At 43.1% G+C, this 17,579-nt stretch overlaps 1 protein-coding gene across 6 annotated transcripts; it reads left to right on the top strand.

The window, feature by feature from the left end:
* The first annotated feature begins 39 nt into the window (after window positions 1–39).
* On the top strand, window positions 40–16,934 carry LOC4577583 (uncharacterized). 6 transcript variants are annotated; one of them, XM_061657371.1, is made up of 4 exons: window positions 40–506; window positions 620–6,607; window positions 6,721–11,161; window positions 11,288–16,934. In XM_061657371.1, exon 3 carries the CDS (start codon window positions 6,782–6,784, stop codon window positions 10,403–10,405), a length of 3,624 nt encoding a protein of 1,207 aa, XP_061513355.1. In that variant the 5' UTR covers window positions 40–506; window positions 620–6,607; window positions 6,721–6,781; the 3' UTR covers window positions 10,406–11,161; window positions 11,288–16,934. The 6 variants fall into 6 exon arrangements, with proteins under 6 accessions (XP_061513355.1, XP_061513353.1, XP_061513354.1 ...); XM_061657369.1 differs by lacking the exon at window positions 6,721–11,161 and having other exon boundaries at window positions 40–224; window positions 407–506; window positions 11,288–16,722; XM_061657370.1 differs by lacking the exon at window positions 6,721–11,161 and having other exon boundaries at window positions 40–236; window positions 407–506; window positions 11,288–16,722.
* Window positions 16,935–17,579: the final 645 nt, after the last annotated feature.

Raw genomic sequence — 17,579 nt, 5'->3', positions numbered from 1 at the left:
TCATTTCAACGCACTGCCATCGCGTCAAAATACGTAGTCAAGCGTAGCAGGCTGGAAGCTCACCCGTATCAGAGCAGATAATATTTCCAAGATAAAGTGAACGAAATCCGCGGCTTAAAATAGGGGACAAGTGCGCTTACAATCAGTATTCCTCATTCGTGTGGTGCAAGAGTAGTTAAAACGGCTTTCCACTCAACCCTCGGAGCCGGTTGTCTGGAATATGGGTAATATATAATGTAATTTACAAAGCTTATGTCCACCTAAATATACCATAGTGCATCGATCAGCTGATCATCGTCATCATCAAACTGTCACTTATATTAATAAACAACGCATTCGACCGGTAGAATGCCGTGGTGAAAGTGTAAAATATTAGTTATTTTATATAAACGCTAATCTTCTGCAGAAGTTAAGGGAGCAAAGCTACAAACAACGGAATCATCTGAGGAAAGAAACTTCTTAGCTAAAGCAGAATTGAAAACGTTTGCAGAGGAAACCACATTGAGGTGAGTCATCTCTGTATTTGTGTTTCACTGCCTAAATCTTATGTGTGCTGGGGTATTGCATTCCAAACTCATTTCCAAAAAAGTTGAAGCCATATTTTTATTTTTCATTTTAGAGCAAAATGAGTGAAGAAGCTCTTCCCAATGCACCGCGAAGGGAGCTGTTAAAAGAGGCAGACTTGTTAGCGCAAGTAAGTAGCGGTAAAGGAAGATCTTCCCGTCACGGCGATTCCTACCAGCTGGGAATGGGGTTGTTGGTGACATTGCGTGCGTTCCGGATGCATCAACTGGACAGGACATTTATGTTCGTGATCGTCATGGAGGATCCTGCCGGGAAAGATTTCGATGACATCATGTACCATTACTCATCAGACCGGCTTCCCTCTGGCACTGTCAGCATACAGGCAAAGCATAAGCAAAGCAATGACGATGACGGTAAACAAGGGGTGCTTACGGAAGATTTGCTGCACGCTCGATGGGACAGTAAGCCCAAGCCACCGTTCTCGATTGCGAAATACTTCATCTCGTTTCTGGAGGTGGATCAGAACCTGAGTACAACAACGCGATCGTATGTATTATGCACCAATTACGTGCTGCATAAAAGCTTAAAAGGACAGTTTATCGAGAGGGAACAACAGTCGGATGAAGATATGCTGCAGTTCTGCTATGATGTTGGGGCAACCTGCTACCAGATTAATCCAGAGCATGAAAACAAAACATTAGAGGATCAACTGATCAACAGCGCTCTAGCCAAGCTTGGAAAGTTGATGGCAAACGATGTGTTTCATAGAAAAGAGATTATATGCAAAGATTCACTGTACTATACCTTCGCTGGGTTCATTAACAAATGTGTGGATCGTTGTGATGCAAACGCAACTGGATTCAAGTTTAACGAAGTCTACTTCAATGCGGCACCAAACACACACATAGGAATATTTCGTACAGAGTTTGCGAAGGAGTGCCAAAGGTTAATGAAGGATGGCAAATTAAAAATAAGAGAAATTTTGAAAACAGCTATAATAAGGTTCGATCAAAGCTCATTGACTGCAGCGCTTTCTAAGGAAGAAAGTTTAGAACAGTTAATTTCAAAGTTTTACCAATCGTTCATGCTCGTTTGCCAAACGCCACACGAAGAGGAACTGATGAGCAAAGCAAAAGACCTGCTACCAAAGTGGTGCAGTGCGGAGCTGGTTTTAGATAAGCTGCATACGTTGCTGTTCAATGCAATGAAGAGTGCGACACCGGATCCGATTAGTTTGACATTTCTGCAAGAAAAGTTCCGAGAAGTTGATCCCAACGTAAATTTTACGCTTTTAAAATGTAGATCAAAAGAGTATTTAGACTCGATGCAGCAGAAATATCCTTTCATTCAAATAGACCCGGAACGATTAAAACGCTCGAAGCTGAACAGTTTCATTGCTAGCGAGAATTCTGGTGGTATTTATGAGTTTAAATGCTCGCTCAATTTGGATGTGAGCTCGCTGATTGTAGGGCAGACGTTATTATTACATCGGTATGAAACACTGTTCATTGATAGTGCCATGCACCAGGATAAAAAGGAACTGTTGAATATTCTGGACGATCTGATGTCTTATCTGAAGGATGTCAATCATCCCACCATCAAGTTGATAACGTTTTGGGGAAAACTGGAGGCAGAAAATCTATGCGAAATCAAGAAACTGTGTGAACGCTATCATCAAAAAGTAGTGATTGTAGAACAGATTCTAGATAGCGTTGAACATTTTTCGATGGATGAGCTCATAGGCGAAGCAAAGGAACAGCTGTTCCATGATCATGAAAATCAAATCATCTTTGGTACAGTCACACCGCTGACCAGCATTATACACGAAAAAGATGATTTGAGCTTTTTGTTGAACGTGTTAGAGATATTGAATCAGCCTGAGAAGATGGCTAGGTACGATTCGATCGAACACAATTATGAACAGATTAAACCCTGGTACATTCACCGCCAATTCGTACCATTGGATTCTCCGCCAGAGAAGGAGAACATCACACGAAATGGCAACGTAACGTATAGTGCAAATTCGTTTGGGCAGCAAGCAGAAGTTCATTTTGCAGAAATGGTTCATTATCTTCATGATTATGATAAGGACACTATGTCAGATGTAAAGAAGACTCTAGCGTTGAGCGAAGAAACACAAGATCCTCTTGGTTGCCGGGATGACGAAAATGATGGGAAAGTGTACATTTTCCTAAACGAAGCTGGGGAGGGCAAGACCACCTACTTCACCTGGCTGGCCTGGCGCTTGTCAACGTACGATCGGTCGCTGTATGTAATCAAGCTGATGGCATTGGAATATTCGACAGATTTCGAACGTTTGGAAGAATGCGGAGTAGACCATTGGAACGACACACAGATCGTGAGGCTTCTGTATCGTTTCATTCACCTGGCGCTGTTTGTTCCGAGCGTCTGCAGGCGTACGATCGAAGAGACGGATGTCCACAGAGCTGAGGCCGTTCGATGTGCGGAACTGATCAGCCTGTCAAATGGACGAATAGTACTCGACGAGACAAAGACAAAAGATCTGACAGCGATGCAACTGATCGAGCTACGGTTGTTTCGGGAGAAGTTTAATCAGAAGCAGCTCGCACTGATCCTCGATGGGTTCGATGAGATCGCCCCTTACTACAAGGATGTGGTGATGAAATGTTTCGCTTGGTTTGCGCGTTTCGAGAGAATCCGTAGCGTGTATCTTTCGAGCCGGCCGTATGATTTCGAAAACGATCTTAAGAATGCCTTTCAGAATTGTAAAATGAATCGTCTGAAGATGTTATCTCGGAAAAATGTTATACATGTTCTGCACAAGTATCTTTCGCTGCACATAGAAGATTACAGGGACTGTAAAAAGGATCAACGAGTGAATTTCCTCACTATACTGTATGTTATTATAACAGATGGTTTGAAAGATTCTGTTTCCGTTCCACTCTTGTTAGACATGGTACTTCTTACTTTACGGCCTACGATACGGGAACACGTGAATTTCAAGTCCTGCAGAGCATCAAACCGTCTTTTGGGGATTGCCAAATTGGACAAGTTACAGCTGATGGAGCAATTCGTTGCTAGGAAGTTGGAAATTTTTAACACCGACAAGTCCGGAATGACCAACTCATCTGCCAAGACAGCTGTTGCTAAGAAAAAGGAAGAGCAAGAGAACAAACGCATTAAACAACGTCACGCATTGCTAGCCATGTACGCTCTGTTCAATAGTGAAGATAGGGCAAAGCTGCTGTCCGGTCGCGAACAAGCCCAAGCCATCGAGTTGCTAGAGGAAGCGATGCAGGGCGAAGAGAAAACGGGCATCATTTCAGGAGTAAGAGACGGTATACCTCAGTTTGTGCATCGCATGTTTGCAGAATATTTTGTAGCGTGCTGGCTGTACCAAAACATGGCCCGGTTCAAGCAGGAAAGTGTGTTCAAGTCTCAAACCATCTGGGCACAGCCAATGAAGCAAGTGCGAGAGTTTTTCAATCGAATGATACTGCAGAAAAGCGAAGGATGTGATCTACACCGTGCTGTGGTGGATGGGTCCTATGATTTGAGTCAAAACATTGTGAAGAGAAAGCTTTCCTCCTTGATTGTGAAGGATAGTGTTGGCCGATTGGCATTACACGTAGAAGCCAGTAATGCGATAATCTTTAATGACCACTTTCTAAAGATAATTCCATGTGAAATAATCAATCAGAGAGATGAACTGTTCTGTTGGAATGCCTTGGATTATGCATTTGTCTGCAACAATAATATTGCAATAGGCAACCTTCTTAAGTGTAGCGTACAGCTGAATGTGGAGATTTTATTGGATCAGCTGTTTTCCAATGATGATACAGATACTTTGATTATGCAGGGCATCACTTACGCCTGGTCTTTGCAGGGTTGTTCAAAAGTCGAAATCGCCGATGAAATACTCAGTCGTGTCGTAGAACGTCTGCTAAACGAACGAATGCTAGATATTTACACTGCGCGTACGAAATTAAACTCGTTGTCGGTTTTAGAATTTTGCGCCAAGTTTAACTTCGATCGTTTTTTCCATCAGCTTGTCACACAGGTGGGTGCACCTCTGATGCAGAACATGGCCGCTGGTCTGGGCGATCGTTTATTCCAGATAGCTTTCGAGCAAACGGCTCACACGTTTATTAAATATCTTATTGAACAGTGCAAGCTTCCCTTGCCATTGATAAACGATATGCGTGGCTTAATCGACGGTGTCAAAAAGGCAATACAAAACGGCGATGTGGAGCTGTTTAAAATTCTTTTCCGGCAGCTGTGTCTGCAACGAGAAATAATCTGTACGGCTGAAAACGACCTCATCGATGATATTGACAAAAAGATCTTTGAACCATTCGAAGTAGAAATTGGTTTAAAAAATGAATGCTGTGTATATGATTCCGGAAACGTTAAGCTCACAGTACCGGAATATTCATTTTCGGACGAAAACGTGGAAGACTACTTAATAGAAGTTTTGGTAACTACAGCAGTACATGTAGGAAACGTATCGATTGTTAGTTACATATTGCAAAAGACGAAAACGATCGTAACAAACAGGCTGATTGTGACGATTATGCGATTATTTCCCAAGTCACAACCTTTGTGTCACAAAAAATCCATACCAGCGTTCAGGTATTTGCTCCACAAAACAATCGATCTTCGTAGTGTTGATGTAGAGGGTCGCAATTTGTTTCACATGATCGCTCAAAACGGTTGCTGCTACATGTTGCCCTGTCTGATGGAGCAAGGGTTCGATCCGAACGAGGCTAATCCTCAGAACGGCTGGAATGGTTTTCACTATCTCGTGTCCTGTTTGGATGAAGTCGGCTTACGTGTGCCTAAGACATTGGTACGCCTTCTACCGTATCATGCCAATAGCGACTGGAAAACTGCAGGCGAGGATTTGTTTAACTTTGCAATCAATAGATCGCAGTGGATTGTTGCACAGTTGCTATTTCAAACACATTGCCAGGCCCTTTCGAAGTCACGAAAACGGAGTGCGCTTTTGAGTTTGATTAAACGAATGCTGCGACAACATGAAACGGAAATTGTACTTAAGTTTTTGTTATTTGTATGGTATAATAGTAGCTGGAATGGACTATCGGAGGATGGAAATTGGCATAACATCTATGACAGCCTTCTTCGCAGGGTACCGGTTGTTTGAAGTTGCATAATCTTATAAGGTGAGGTATAGGATTGCTATTTGAAATTACTACTTAGACTACAAGTCATTGTGGCATCGCAACTAAAAGTTGTTAGTTGTAGTTATATTATTTTTACGATGTATTAAATGATTATTTTAAAATAAACAATTTGTATGTTATATAAGTGTACTATTTATTTAGTTCAAATCTTAAAAAAAAGGAAAAGGTAAGCAAAAGGTGAAGGGATCACCATTACGCCAGGTATGTAGGAAAATCAATTACAGCACTATTCCGATAAAATCACTTAGAATAAGTACTCCATCCTGTAACTACGATACGAATTTTGTAGCTTTTACAAACATTTTGCAAGCGTAGGTAGAAAAGGACAGATTTAAACTCTAGGCAACGCTTAATGTCTTATATTCTTAGATAGCAGTTTACGTTTGTACCTTTTTACACAATTCAATCATCACACCCTAAATGATATGGCAGCCGGCTATAGGAAGAGAATTCGAATATATTTGAAGAATTGAATGAACGAAGGAACGCAGTTAAATAAAACAGTAAGTTCGCCGGATGTTTAAATTTATACAAAGGTCGTACCATTTTTCCCAGTACAGATAGTGTAGCGATGATCACTAGATGGCGAAGACATAGTTCTAGTATCCACCATTACGCCCTCTAGTGGCATTTCAACGCACTTTCTACACGTTCAATTACGTTTTATATCAAGCGTAGCAGGCTGGAAGCTCACTCGTATCAGAGCAGATTACATTTCCAAGATAAAGTGAATTGAACATGCGGCATAAAATATGTGACAAGTGTGCTAATAATCAGTGTTCCTCAATCGTGCGGTGTGTGAGGAGTTAAAAACGGCGTTTAACTCAGTTTGCCTGAAGTGCAAGACGTGTATGATGTGCTGTGGTACGGCGATCGTTTGCAGGACTCTGGTTTCGGTAAGTTTTTCTGAACAATTCCGAAGAGCATTCATTTTACAATAGCTTTCACATGAACTGGGGCGCTGGAAAGGAGTTGTACCAACGCTAACACCGTTTTAACGTTCTCTTAGGAATCAAGGCTGAAACAGATGAGTGATATTATACACGCTCTACTTGAGTAACGTCAGAAGTATGGAACGAGTTTACACTAACAATGACGGTGGTCTTCCACCGGGGGGCCCCACTCCATCGTTCGCTGCTGTTCAGTTTGTCCTGAACACAGACAAAGGACGATCCACTCTACATGGCAGCTCGTACCATCTTCGACTCGGAATGGTTATCATCCTCAGGGCCTTTAAAATGCACCGGCAGGACAGCGGGTTCAGTTTTACGATGGCAATGGAAGTTCCTGCCGCCGGAAAATTTGACGACATTATGTACCATTATCGGTCGTCGGTCCGACAGGCCTCCGAGACCTTGTTCATACAGGCGAAACATAGACAAATTGCAGATAGTGAGGACAGTCCGTCTCAAAAAACCACAATGAAGCATCGGGAAGCAACGCAAAGCAAGAATATGGCACTAACAGAGGATGTTTTATTTGAAACGTGGGACTCCAACGCATCATTTTCGATTCCGATGTATTTTATGTCATTTCTCGAAGTCGATCAACACCTTCCAGAGGACGCTCGGTACGTGCTCTGTACGAATGCTGCCCTTGATAAGAGCATCGAAAGCTTCTTTACGACAAACCAGCAAGAGGACGCCGTTCTGTTACAGCTGTGCGACGACATAGGAGCCACGTGTTATCAGTTTGATCGCGATATACCGTTCCCAAATCTGGCTGATACGCTGAGAGACTCGTGTCTAGCTAAATTGGGAAAGCTTATCGCGCTGCACATGATGAAAGACGTTCTGATCAAGTTCAATGACGCGTTATTCAACACTTTCGCTAGCTTGATAAGCGAATGTCTGAGGCCATTGGAAAAGGAAAAGGTCGAATCATCTGAAATCTCATACACGATCAAGGAAGATGACGAGCCTGCAGATCCATCCACCCCAGCCGGAAAGCTTCTGACTGCGTTCAAAAGAGAATACGACATGATGATAGAGAAAAGTAAGCAAAAGAAGGATGTAACACGCCAATTAAAAATCAGGGTTGATAGAAACTCTTTCGCCAATGCTCTTAGCGCAGGTGATTCAGAATGGAGCGCAAAGTTCAATGTGAAATTGCACAGGTTTTACGAAAAATTTGTGCTCGTATGTAACTCCTTGAACGAAGAAAAGCTACGTACACAAGCTATGACGCTTTTGCCGGAGTGGTGCAATGCCGAACATGGCACGGTGCTGGACAAGCTGCAGGTATTACTGTTTGAGGCAATGAAGAGTACGAAACCCGTCCCGGTCGACTTGAAGTTTGTGAGGGAGAAGTTTATGGAAATAGAGCTCAAGCCGAGCATTTCGCTTGTGAAAAGTAGATCCAACGAATATTTGACCTGTTGGGTTAGGGAACATCCTCACATAAAAATAGATCCAGATCGTTTAAGGCGCTCTGAGCTGAATAGTTTTATTGCTAGCAAGAATGCTGCAGGAATGTATGAGTTCAAGTGCTCTCTGAGTATGGATGTGAGCTCTCTTATTGTAGAGCAGACGCTATCATTACATCAGTATGAGACACTGTTCATTGACAGTGCTTTATACCTTGAGAAAAAGGAAATGTTGAATATGCTGCATGACGTATTGTCTTACCTGCGGGATGTAGATCATCCAACTATAAAGGTGATAACAATTCGAGGGAGATTTGAGCAAGAAAATCTATGCGAAATCAAGAATCTATCTGAACGTTACCATCAGAAAGTAGTGATTGTAATGGAGACGGGAATCGCTGAAAACTTTGAACATGAGAATCAAATAAACTTAGGAACAGTTTTATCATACAGTTCGAAAATTTCAAACATAGTACATGAAAATCTCTCTAAGAACAATAAGAAACTGTCCGACTACAACGATCTGAAAGTAGAAAGGTTTACTATACATGATCTTACAGGCGAAGCAAAGAAACAGTTGTACCGACAATATGCGTATCACGTCATCTTTGAAACAGTTATCCCGCTAGCCAGTATTATAAACGAAGAAGATGATTTGAGCTTTTTGTTGAACATGTTAGAGCTTTTCCGCCAGCCTGAAAAGATGGCTAGATACGATTCAATCGAACACAATTATGAGCAAATTAAACCCTGGTACATTCACCGCCAATTCGTATCATTGGGAACCCCGCCAGAGAAGGAGAACATCATACGAAATGACAACGTAACGTATAGTGCAAATCCGTTTGAGCAGCAAGCAGAAGTTCCTTTTGCAGACCTGGCTAAATATGTTCTTCATAATGATAAGGACACTATGTCAGATGTAAAGAAGACTCTAGCGTTGAGCGAAGAAACACAAGATCCTCCTGGTTGCCGGGATGGCGAAAATGATGGGAAAGTGTACATTTTCCTAAACGATGCTGGAGCGGGCAAGACCACCTACTTCACCTGGCTGGCCTGGCGCTTGTCAACGTACGATCGGTCGCTGTATGTAATCAAGCTGATCGCATTGGAATATTCGACCGATTTCGAACGTTTGGAAGAATGCGAAGTAGACCATTGGAACGACACACAGATCGTGAGGCTTCTGTATCGTTTCATTCACCTGGCGCTGTTTGTTCCGAGCGTGTGCAGGCGTACGATCGAAGAGACGGATGTCCACAGAGCTGAGGCCGATCGATGTGCTGAACTGATCAGCCTGTCCAATGGACGAATAGTACTCGACGAGACAAAGACAAAAGATCTGACAGCGATGCAACTGATCGAGCTACGGTTGTTTCGGGAAAAGTTTAATCAGAAGCAGCTTGTACTGATCCTCGATGGGTTTGATGAGATCGCACCTTACTACAAGGATGTGGTGATGAAGTGTTTCGCTCGTTTCGCTCAGCTAGATGGTTTACGAAACCTGTACATATCCAGCCGTCGGTATGGATTTGAAGAAGCATTTCAGCAAACATTTAGTGACTTCAGTTTGTTCCAGTTGACGAAATATTCCAAGCATGACAAGATATTATCTCTTCACAAATTTCTCCTCTCTAATTACAGTGATTACATTCGTTGCGATTGGGATGATTGGGTGCACTTACTCACTGTACTTTATGTGATTGTTGACGATGCTCTGGCCGATCTGGCAACTGTACCCCTTTGGCTACACACCGGGCTGGTTATGCTACTACCTTTAACAATGAAGTTTGTAAATTTCGATTCCAAATCGATCTCGAAACGTATTTTTGCGCAAACGAAATTAGACGCACTGCATCTGGTGGAAGGCTTTATCGACAAACAGTTGAGCAACTACATCACAAGCAAAATGGGGACAACTAATGCCGCTGCCAGAACGGTTGCGGCGCGAAGCAATAAGGCAAGGATGCTCAAACTGCTCAAAGAGCAGCTCATGCTATTGGCCATGTACGCTATGCTAGATTGCAACGGCAGAGACCAACTGCTGTCTATTGAAGAACAGGCTGAAGCTGTGGAATTCATTGAAAAGGAAGCCGAAGGCCAAGAGTTGCTGGACATTGTGGAAGGCGTGCGGGATGGCGTGCCTCTGTTTAGATATCGACTATTTGCTGAATATTTTGCAGCTTGTTGGTTGTTCGAAAACGAGCCATGTGTGGGTGAGGAAAGTGTTCTTCAATCGCCGTCATTTTTTACAGAATCTTTTGAGCAAGTGCAATTCTTTTACAACCAGCTTTTGGAAAGAGAACGTGAGAGCAAACGACCGACCTAGGGCGATCATGCCGGCCAAGCCAGCAAGTGTGAGTTATTTGTATTGCAAAAAGTGATCGTGTAATCGGTTTCAGGCCTATGTGATTTTTTGTGTGGATAAATCACTCTTAAGGCATTCAGGCAGATAGAAGCTAGATGTGGAATTGATTGGACAATATTTTCATAAAACAATTAACAAAAATGTAAGACTCGAATGGTACATGTGGAAGACAAAAATGAACCTCTCAACAGTTGAATCGCTTGTCCGATCAACGAGAAATCTAGAAATTCATAAGCCTGAAGAAAATAATTGGGGTCAAGCCAATGACAATGCAACTGATTTGCCCTTATCTTTCCAGCGAATTAGCTAAACAAAATTGTGAGAATCAAATTTGTTCGAAGAAAAGGTTACACAGAAAATCATTGCTGCCTGATAATGTAGTAAGATAAGATATCCGGATATGTAAGGTATGGATAACGTATGGAGCGCATACGGTAACGACATACGGTAGAGTAATAGATTCGACACAGTTTTGTCTGCGTTTTTAAGGTGTTTGCATCAAAATCTATCTCGGTGAGTAGACCAATTAGGTAAAATTGAATGTGATAATACGGAACAGAGCAATAGGATTGTATTAGAATGTAACCGAAACCACACATTCCACCAAATGACGTTGTGCTGTGAAGCGTGAAGCCAGAATCGATGACATTCGATGATATTCAATGAAACGGCGTGAAATTGTCTCAATATGTCAGGTTGCACAGTAAGATTATCTACGTGAGTGCATTGCAGATGTTCTCTTTTTAACAGAGAGAATCCCTATAACCTGGAATATAAATTTACTGTCCTAGACAAATCTGAATTCTGGCAAAAGACTAAATTCTGGTTAATCTTCAATTGCAGAACCGCTACATTGGTCTACTAGCAAAAGCGCCGACTGTCGACAAGTCCGGATGTATCTTGTTTCTCATCAAGGTCCAAAATGAACGGTAAACCCAAGCACGATGACGATCGTTCTAACGTCTCAAAAGACACGGACGTTCGACCAGTTTCATCTGATGTCGATGTTATTCGAGCCGTGTTAAATAAAACAGACAAAGGCCGATCCACTCTACATGGTGACTCTTACCATCTGCAACTGGCTGTAATAATGATTCTTCGGGCATTTAAATTTCATCGACAAAACGGAGCGTTTGATTTTACAATTGCATTGGAAGTTGCTGCGGCTGGAAAGTTCGACGACATAATGTTCCACTACTCAACGTCCTCACTATCATCGGGGACCTTGTTCATACAGGCGAAACATAAGCAGATGACTGGCCGTGAAGCTACGTCTTCGAAACAAAGAAAAGCTAAATCGGCGCATTTTGGAACAGCGAAACCAACAAAAGGATCAATGATACCGGAAAGTGCATTACTTGCTGCCTGGGATTCGAATGCAACGTACTCCATTCCGATGTATTTTATGTCATTTCTCGAAGTCGATCAACACCTTCCAGAGGACGCTCGGTACGTGCTCTGTACGAATGCTGCCCTTGATAAGAGCATCGAAAGCTTCTTTACGACAAACCAGCAAGAGGACGCCGTTCTGTTACAGCTGTGCGACGACATAGGAGCCACGTGTTATCAGTTTGATCGCGATAAACCGTTCCCAAATCTGGCTGATACGCTGAGAGACTCGTGTCTAGCTAAATTGGGAAAGCTTATCGCGCTGCACATGATGAAAGACGTTCTGATCAAGTTCAATGACGCGTTATTCAACACTTTCGCTAGCTTGATAAGCGAATGTCTGAGGCCATTGGAAAAGGAAAAGGTCGAATCATCTGAAATCTCATACACGATCAAGGAAGATGACGAGCCTGCAGATCCATCCACCCCAGCCGGAAAGCTTCTGACTGCGTTCAAAAGAGAATACGACATGATGATAGAGAAAAGTAAGCAAAAGAAGGATGTAACACGCCAACTAAAAATCAGGCTTGATAGAAATTCTTTCGCCAGTGCTCTTAGCGCAGGTGATTCAGAATGGAGCGCAAAGTTCAATGTGAAATTGCACAGGTTTTACGAAAAATTTGTGCTCGTATGTAACTCCTTGAACGAAGAAAAGCTACGTACACAAGCTATGACGCTTTTGCCGGAGTGGTGCAATGCCGAACACGGAACGGTGCTGGACAAGTTGCAGGTATTACTGTTTGAGACAATGAAGAGTACGAAAACTGTCCCGGTCGACTTGAAGTTTGTGAGGGAGAAGTTTATGGAAATAGAGCTCAAGCCGAGCATTTCGCTTGTGAAAAGTAGATCCAACGAATATTTTACCGGCTGGATTAGGGAACATCCTCACATAAAAATAGATCCAGATCGTTTAAGGCGCTCTGAGCTGAATAGTTTTATTGCTAGCAAGAATGCTGGAGGAATGTATGAGTTCAAGTGCTCTCTGAATATGGATGTAAGCTCTCTTATTGTAGAGCAGACGCTATCATTACATCAGTATGAGACACTGTTCATTGACAGTGCTTTATATCATGAGAAAAAGGAAATGTTGAATATGCTGCATGACGTATTGTCTTACCTGCGGGATGTAGATCATCTTGTCATCAAGGTGGTAACGATTTTAGGTGAACTCGATCATGATATGCTGGACGAGATTCAATGTATGTCTGTTATCCTTCAGAAAAAGATCATCATCATACAGCAGAGGCCTGAACAACTCCGGATCACGGTAAATGATCTCACGAATGCGGCCAAACAGCAACTGATGAATCAGAATCTTCAACTGTATGGAACAGTTACCTCACTGACAGGAATTGTACAAGAAGCAGATGATTTGCATTACTTGCTATCGGTATCCAAGCTATGTAATCAAGACGATGGCATCGACCCTACAAATTCAAACAGCAGAAACTTCTCCAAAATTGATCACTGGTACATACAACGGTACCACGTGCCTTATGAAACTGCGGAAGAGGAACAAGGTCGTGTATTCGTGCGACGAAGCTACATAATTATGCAACAAATGCGACAATGGTATTACTACCAGGATGTGTCATTTTCCCAGTTGGCAAGAATATTTGAAGCCATAAAACCAACTGTTTTGTCCCTAGTGCGCAGGGCATGGGATAGGGGGAGTGTCGCATGTACTGCACCAGGGATGGCGGATGACGTTGGTAGTGGTACAAAGGTGTATATTTTCCTAAACGATGCTGGAGCGGGCAAGACCACCTACTTCACCTGGCTGGCCTGGCGCTTGTCAACGTACGATCGGTCGCTGTATGTAATCAAACTGATCGCATTGGAATATTCGACAGATTTCGAACGTTTGGAAGAATGCGGAGTAGACCATTGGAATGACACACAGATCGTGAGGCTTCTGTATCGTTTCATTCACCTGGCGCTGTTTGTTCCGAGCGTCTGCAGGCGTACGATCGAAGAGACGGATGTCCACAGAGCTGAGGCCGATCGATGTGCGGAACTGATCAGCCTGTCAAATGGACGAATAGTGCTCGACGAGACAAAGACAAAAGATCTTACAGCGATGCAACTGATCGAGCTACGGTTGTTTCGAGAGAAGTTTGATCAAAACCAGCTCGTACTGATCCTCGATGGGTTCGATGAGATCGCCCCTTACTACAAGGATGTGGTGATGAAGTGTTTCGCTCGTTTCGCTCAGCTAGATGGTTTACGAAACCTGTACATATCCAGCCGTCCGTACGGATTTGTAGAAGCGTTTAAAAATGCCTTCAGCAACTGTAACATCTGTAAGTTGAAACCGTTTACAGAGGAAGATCAAATCTATTTGCTGCATCTATTTCTTCGCTCGAAGATAGCCGCATACAGCGATTGCCGTTTCGATGAGCTTATACCTGTGGTGGGAATTTTGTACGCCACAGTGAATTTCCAAGAAGGCACGATTCAAAATGTGCCGCTAATGTTTTACATACTGTATGTCACTTTCTTGCCCAAAGTCCAGCGCTACGTGGACTTTGATGCGCAGCAAATTTGTGGTAAAATTTTCATCGAAAAAGGCCTACCATTGCTAGACATGGTGGAAACGTACGTTGACCTAAAGCTGCGCATACACAATGTAGAGAAGGCAGGCCTAACCGATTCTGCCTCCGTTACAGCTGGGGCCAAGGAGATCGAGCAGCTGCTTGCGCGGGATGTAAAGGCAGAGCATGGACTGCTAGGCGCGTACGTCATGTTTCCGAAGTCGTGCTGGAATGAGCTGTTTACCAAGCAGCAGCTCAAGAAAGTAGCACTATACGTGCATAACCTAACACAAGGCGAGGACAGTGGGGGTCTCATTGATAGAATTCAAGACGGCATGCCCTCGTTTGTTCATCGATCGTTTGCGGAGTTCTTTGCAGCATACTGGTTGTCGCAGCACTACAGGCGAGTCCTGGGAAGCGTGAGCTTTTTCCGCTCCGTAACATTTTGGAATGACGATTCGTATCAAGAGATTCACACATTTTTTGAAGCAATGGTCGACAGACAGTGTAGCGACTACCCTGTCCATAATGTAATTAAAAAGCGTTCAACATCATCGGTGGAAGAAATCATATCGCAGGATCCGTCTGCAATCTACAAGAGAGATGGTGTAGGGCGTACGCCGTTTCATCTGCTGGCAAGATACTATTCAAATGAGCTGGTGGAATTGCTTATGAAAAGGAACATTTTGGTGCGCGAGACCGTCTCGTTGAAGGATGAGCTGCTGCAGTGGAGCGTTTTGGACTACGCCTTTGTCTGTAATAATACGACGTATATAGAACAACTGTTAACACTCGGCCCCGATGTCAACTTAGATGTTTTACTGCAACAGCTGCTGACGAGCGACATCGACCTGCTACTTAAGCGCTCCCATACCCTCGTGAATCTGCTAGAAAAACACGACGCCACGCGCGCCTTAACGCGACAGATACATACACGCGTAGTGCAGCATATCTTACGCGACAGGCAACTGAACCTGAACGCTCGCCTTGAGAAACTTAAATCCTTGACAGTGCTAGAGTACTGTACGGAACTCGGCGCGTATGATATGTTCCTGGAGTTTGTAGCACAGTCAGATGATCCGTACCGTGTGTTGGCGACAGACATTAATGGGCTATTTCAAAAAGCGTTCTTGTGCAGGGATACCCGCTTTGTATTCTATTACATCGAGCAACATAACTTTCCCCTCCCGTGGGTGGATAATTTTGCCGGATTTTCCAGCGTTCTGGTCAGCGTATGTGGATCGTATAAAATGTCAACTTTTAAAGTTCTTTTCAAACAGCTGTGTTTGCAACGCAAGATTCGATGCATTAATGAGTCGGCCATTTTACACGAGGAGCTTCCGGATGCTCCCGGAGATGAACAGTTTAATCGTAGGATTGAGAATATGCGTTGCTGTGTTCGCTCTGTTAGGGACATACACAATGATCTGCCAATTTATCAGGAAGGAATACCCTTTCAGGATGAATGTATCGTCGAATGTCTTTTAGCACGAACGATAGATATGGGCTCCATTGAGAAAACTGGTTACGTGCTGCAGATGACTGAAACGGTCGTGACAAATGAGTTGATAGAGAAGATTATGCGCCTACTGCCGAAAGGTGTCAGCCATAAAGAATCCATTGGTACGTTTAAATATCTTTTGCAGCACGCCACCAACCTGTACCAGACGGATAGCGAGGGTCGAAATTTGCTGCACTCGATCGCCCAACATGGATGCTTCTTTATGCTGCATTGTCTCGTTCAGAAAGGGGTCGATGTATCGCTGGTAAATGCGAAAAACGGCTGGAACGTGTTCCACTACATCGCATCCAGAGCGAACAATGCCCATTCGCTACATTTTGAAACTGATTCACGGAACATAATATTCAAGTACATGTTACAAGCAGTACCGGATCCTGACTATTTGACGGCACGAGACATGGCAGGGTACAATGTGCTGGATGTTGCAATAGTTAAACAAAACTTTAGTGTGGCTCGCACGATCGTCAACAGCCAGATTAGCCACGTGGTAGGTGGAGCAGAAGAACGGCTGCAGGCTTTGTTCGACAAGGTGAAGCATGTACTCACGGAGGAACACGAGATAAAGGTAACGAAGTTCTTTTGGTACTTGCATGAATACACGGAGGAGCATGATGAGTGGAGTGAGGTTTATGCCACTGCAGCGAAATGGAAATATAGCAAACCGGATTACACTTTCTCGTAATGATGAGCGGAGTGATCAGATGAGTTGTTGCGACGAGCAACGAATAGGTTTGATGCGATTTGAAATTTAATGAATATTGCGTTTACAACGGTTGAGTTTGGAGAGAGATTTAAATTGTAACTTATCGTATGAGAACAAGATCGCTGGCCTACAATAAACATACATTTCTGGAAACGTCCCGATACTTGTGTTCAACGATAAGCGTAAGCAAGACGAATAGGCGAAGGGTAGTAAAATAAATCTTAGGGTTGGTACACTTAGATCTGGAATTCGGACACATTTCAACACCATCAAACATGTTAGTATATTAAAACCGATTTTGTTTAATGAAGTTCGGATTTTATACAGAACCATAACAGAAAACGTCTTGATTTACTTTTGAACGTCTTGGCATTTCCTTGAATTTGCTTTAGGTCTCACCCGGGTCACTCTGCCTCATCCGAAAAGAAATTGTATCAATTGCGCCACTTTCGCATAGCATAGGCTCCCACGGACCGTGAACACTAGCTTTCTAAGTTTAATACACAATTTCCTTTTCCATCCTTTTCTATAAACCCTCTTGCGGTTGGAGCTTAGGACTCTGAAGGCCTTTCCTTCGTGTGGCCTGGCCCGAGTTCCGCCGTCAATATAGGTTCTTTTGGTTCCTTGATTTACTGCAACTATCTTCCCTAGTTTCGGGTGGTACAATCGATAAAGTTGTATGATTGTTAGGTCTTCATGCCAGTTATGGGATCTTATTAGTACAGTCTTTCTCCGAGTTACGCGAATGATGCTTTCAGGAGGCATTCGTAACTCAAATTTTTGCGTATGTCAAACATCGCGTTTTTCAGCCATAATATAGTTGAGAAATAGTGATTAATTGAAGGGTAGACATCACCGTTACACCATGTACGTACATCATCCTGCACCCATATCACATCACCTCGCTTCAATAGGGCCACATGGGCCGCATGTATTTGTTGAATTTGATAAATATCAAATGAAATCAAATCCTGTAACTATAAATGT

This window comes from Anopheles gambiae, chromosome 3 (genome assembly GCF_943734735.2).
Source record: "Anopheles gambiae chromosome 3, idAnoGambNW_F1_1, whole genome shotgun sequence".
NCBI classification, from domain to species: domain Eukaryota; kingdom Metazoa; phylum Arthropoda; class Insecta; order Diptera; family Culicidae; genus Anopheles; species Anopheles gambiae.
The sequence above is the reverse complement of the archived record's forward strand: the minus strand, read 5'-3'. Positions and strand labels throughout refer to the sequence as shown.

What these genes read in the sequence shown, in the direction of transcription:
- LOC4577583 (XM_001238307.2), top strand. Translation starts at nt 11,367, where the DNA reads ATGAACGGTAAACCCAAGCACGATGACGATCGTTCTAACGTCTCAAAA.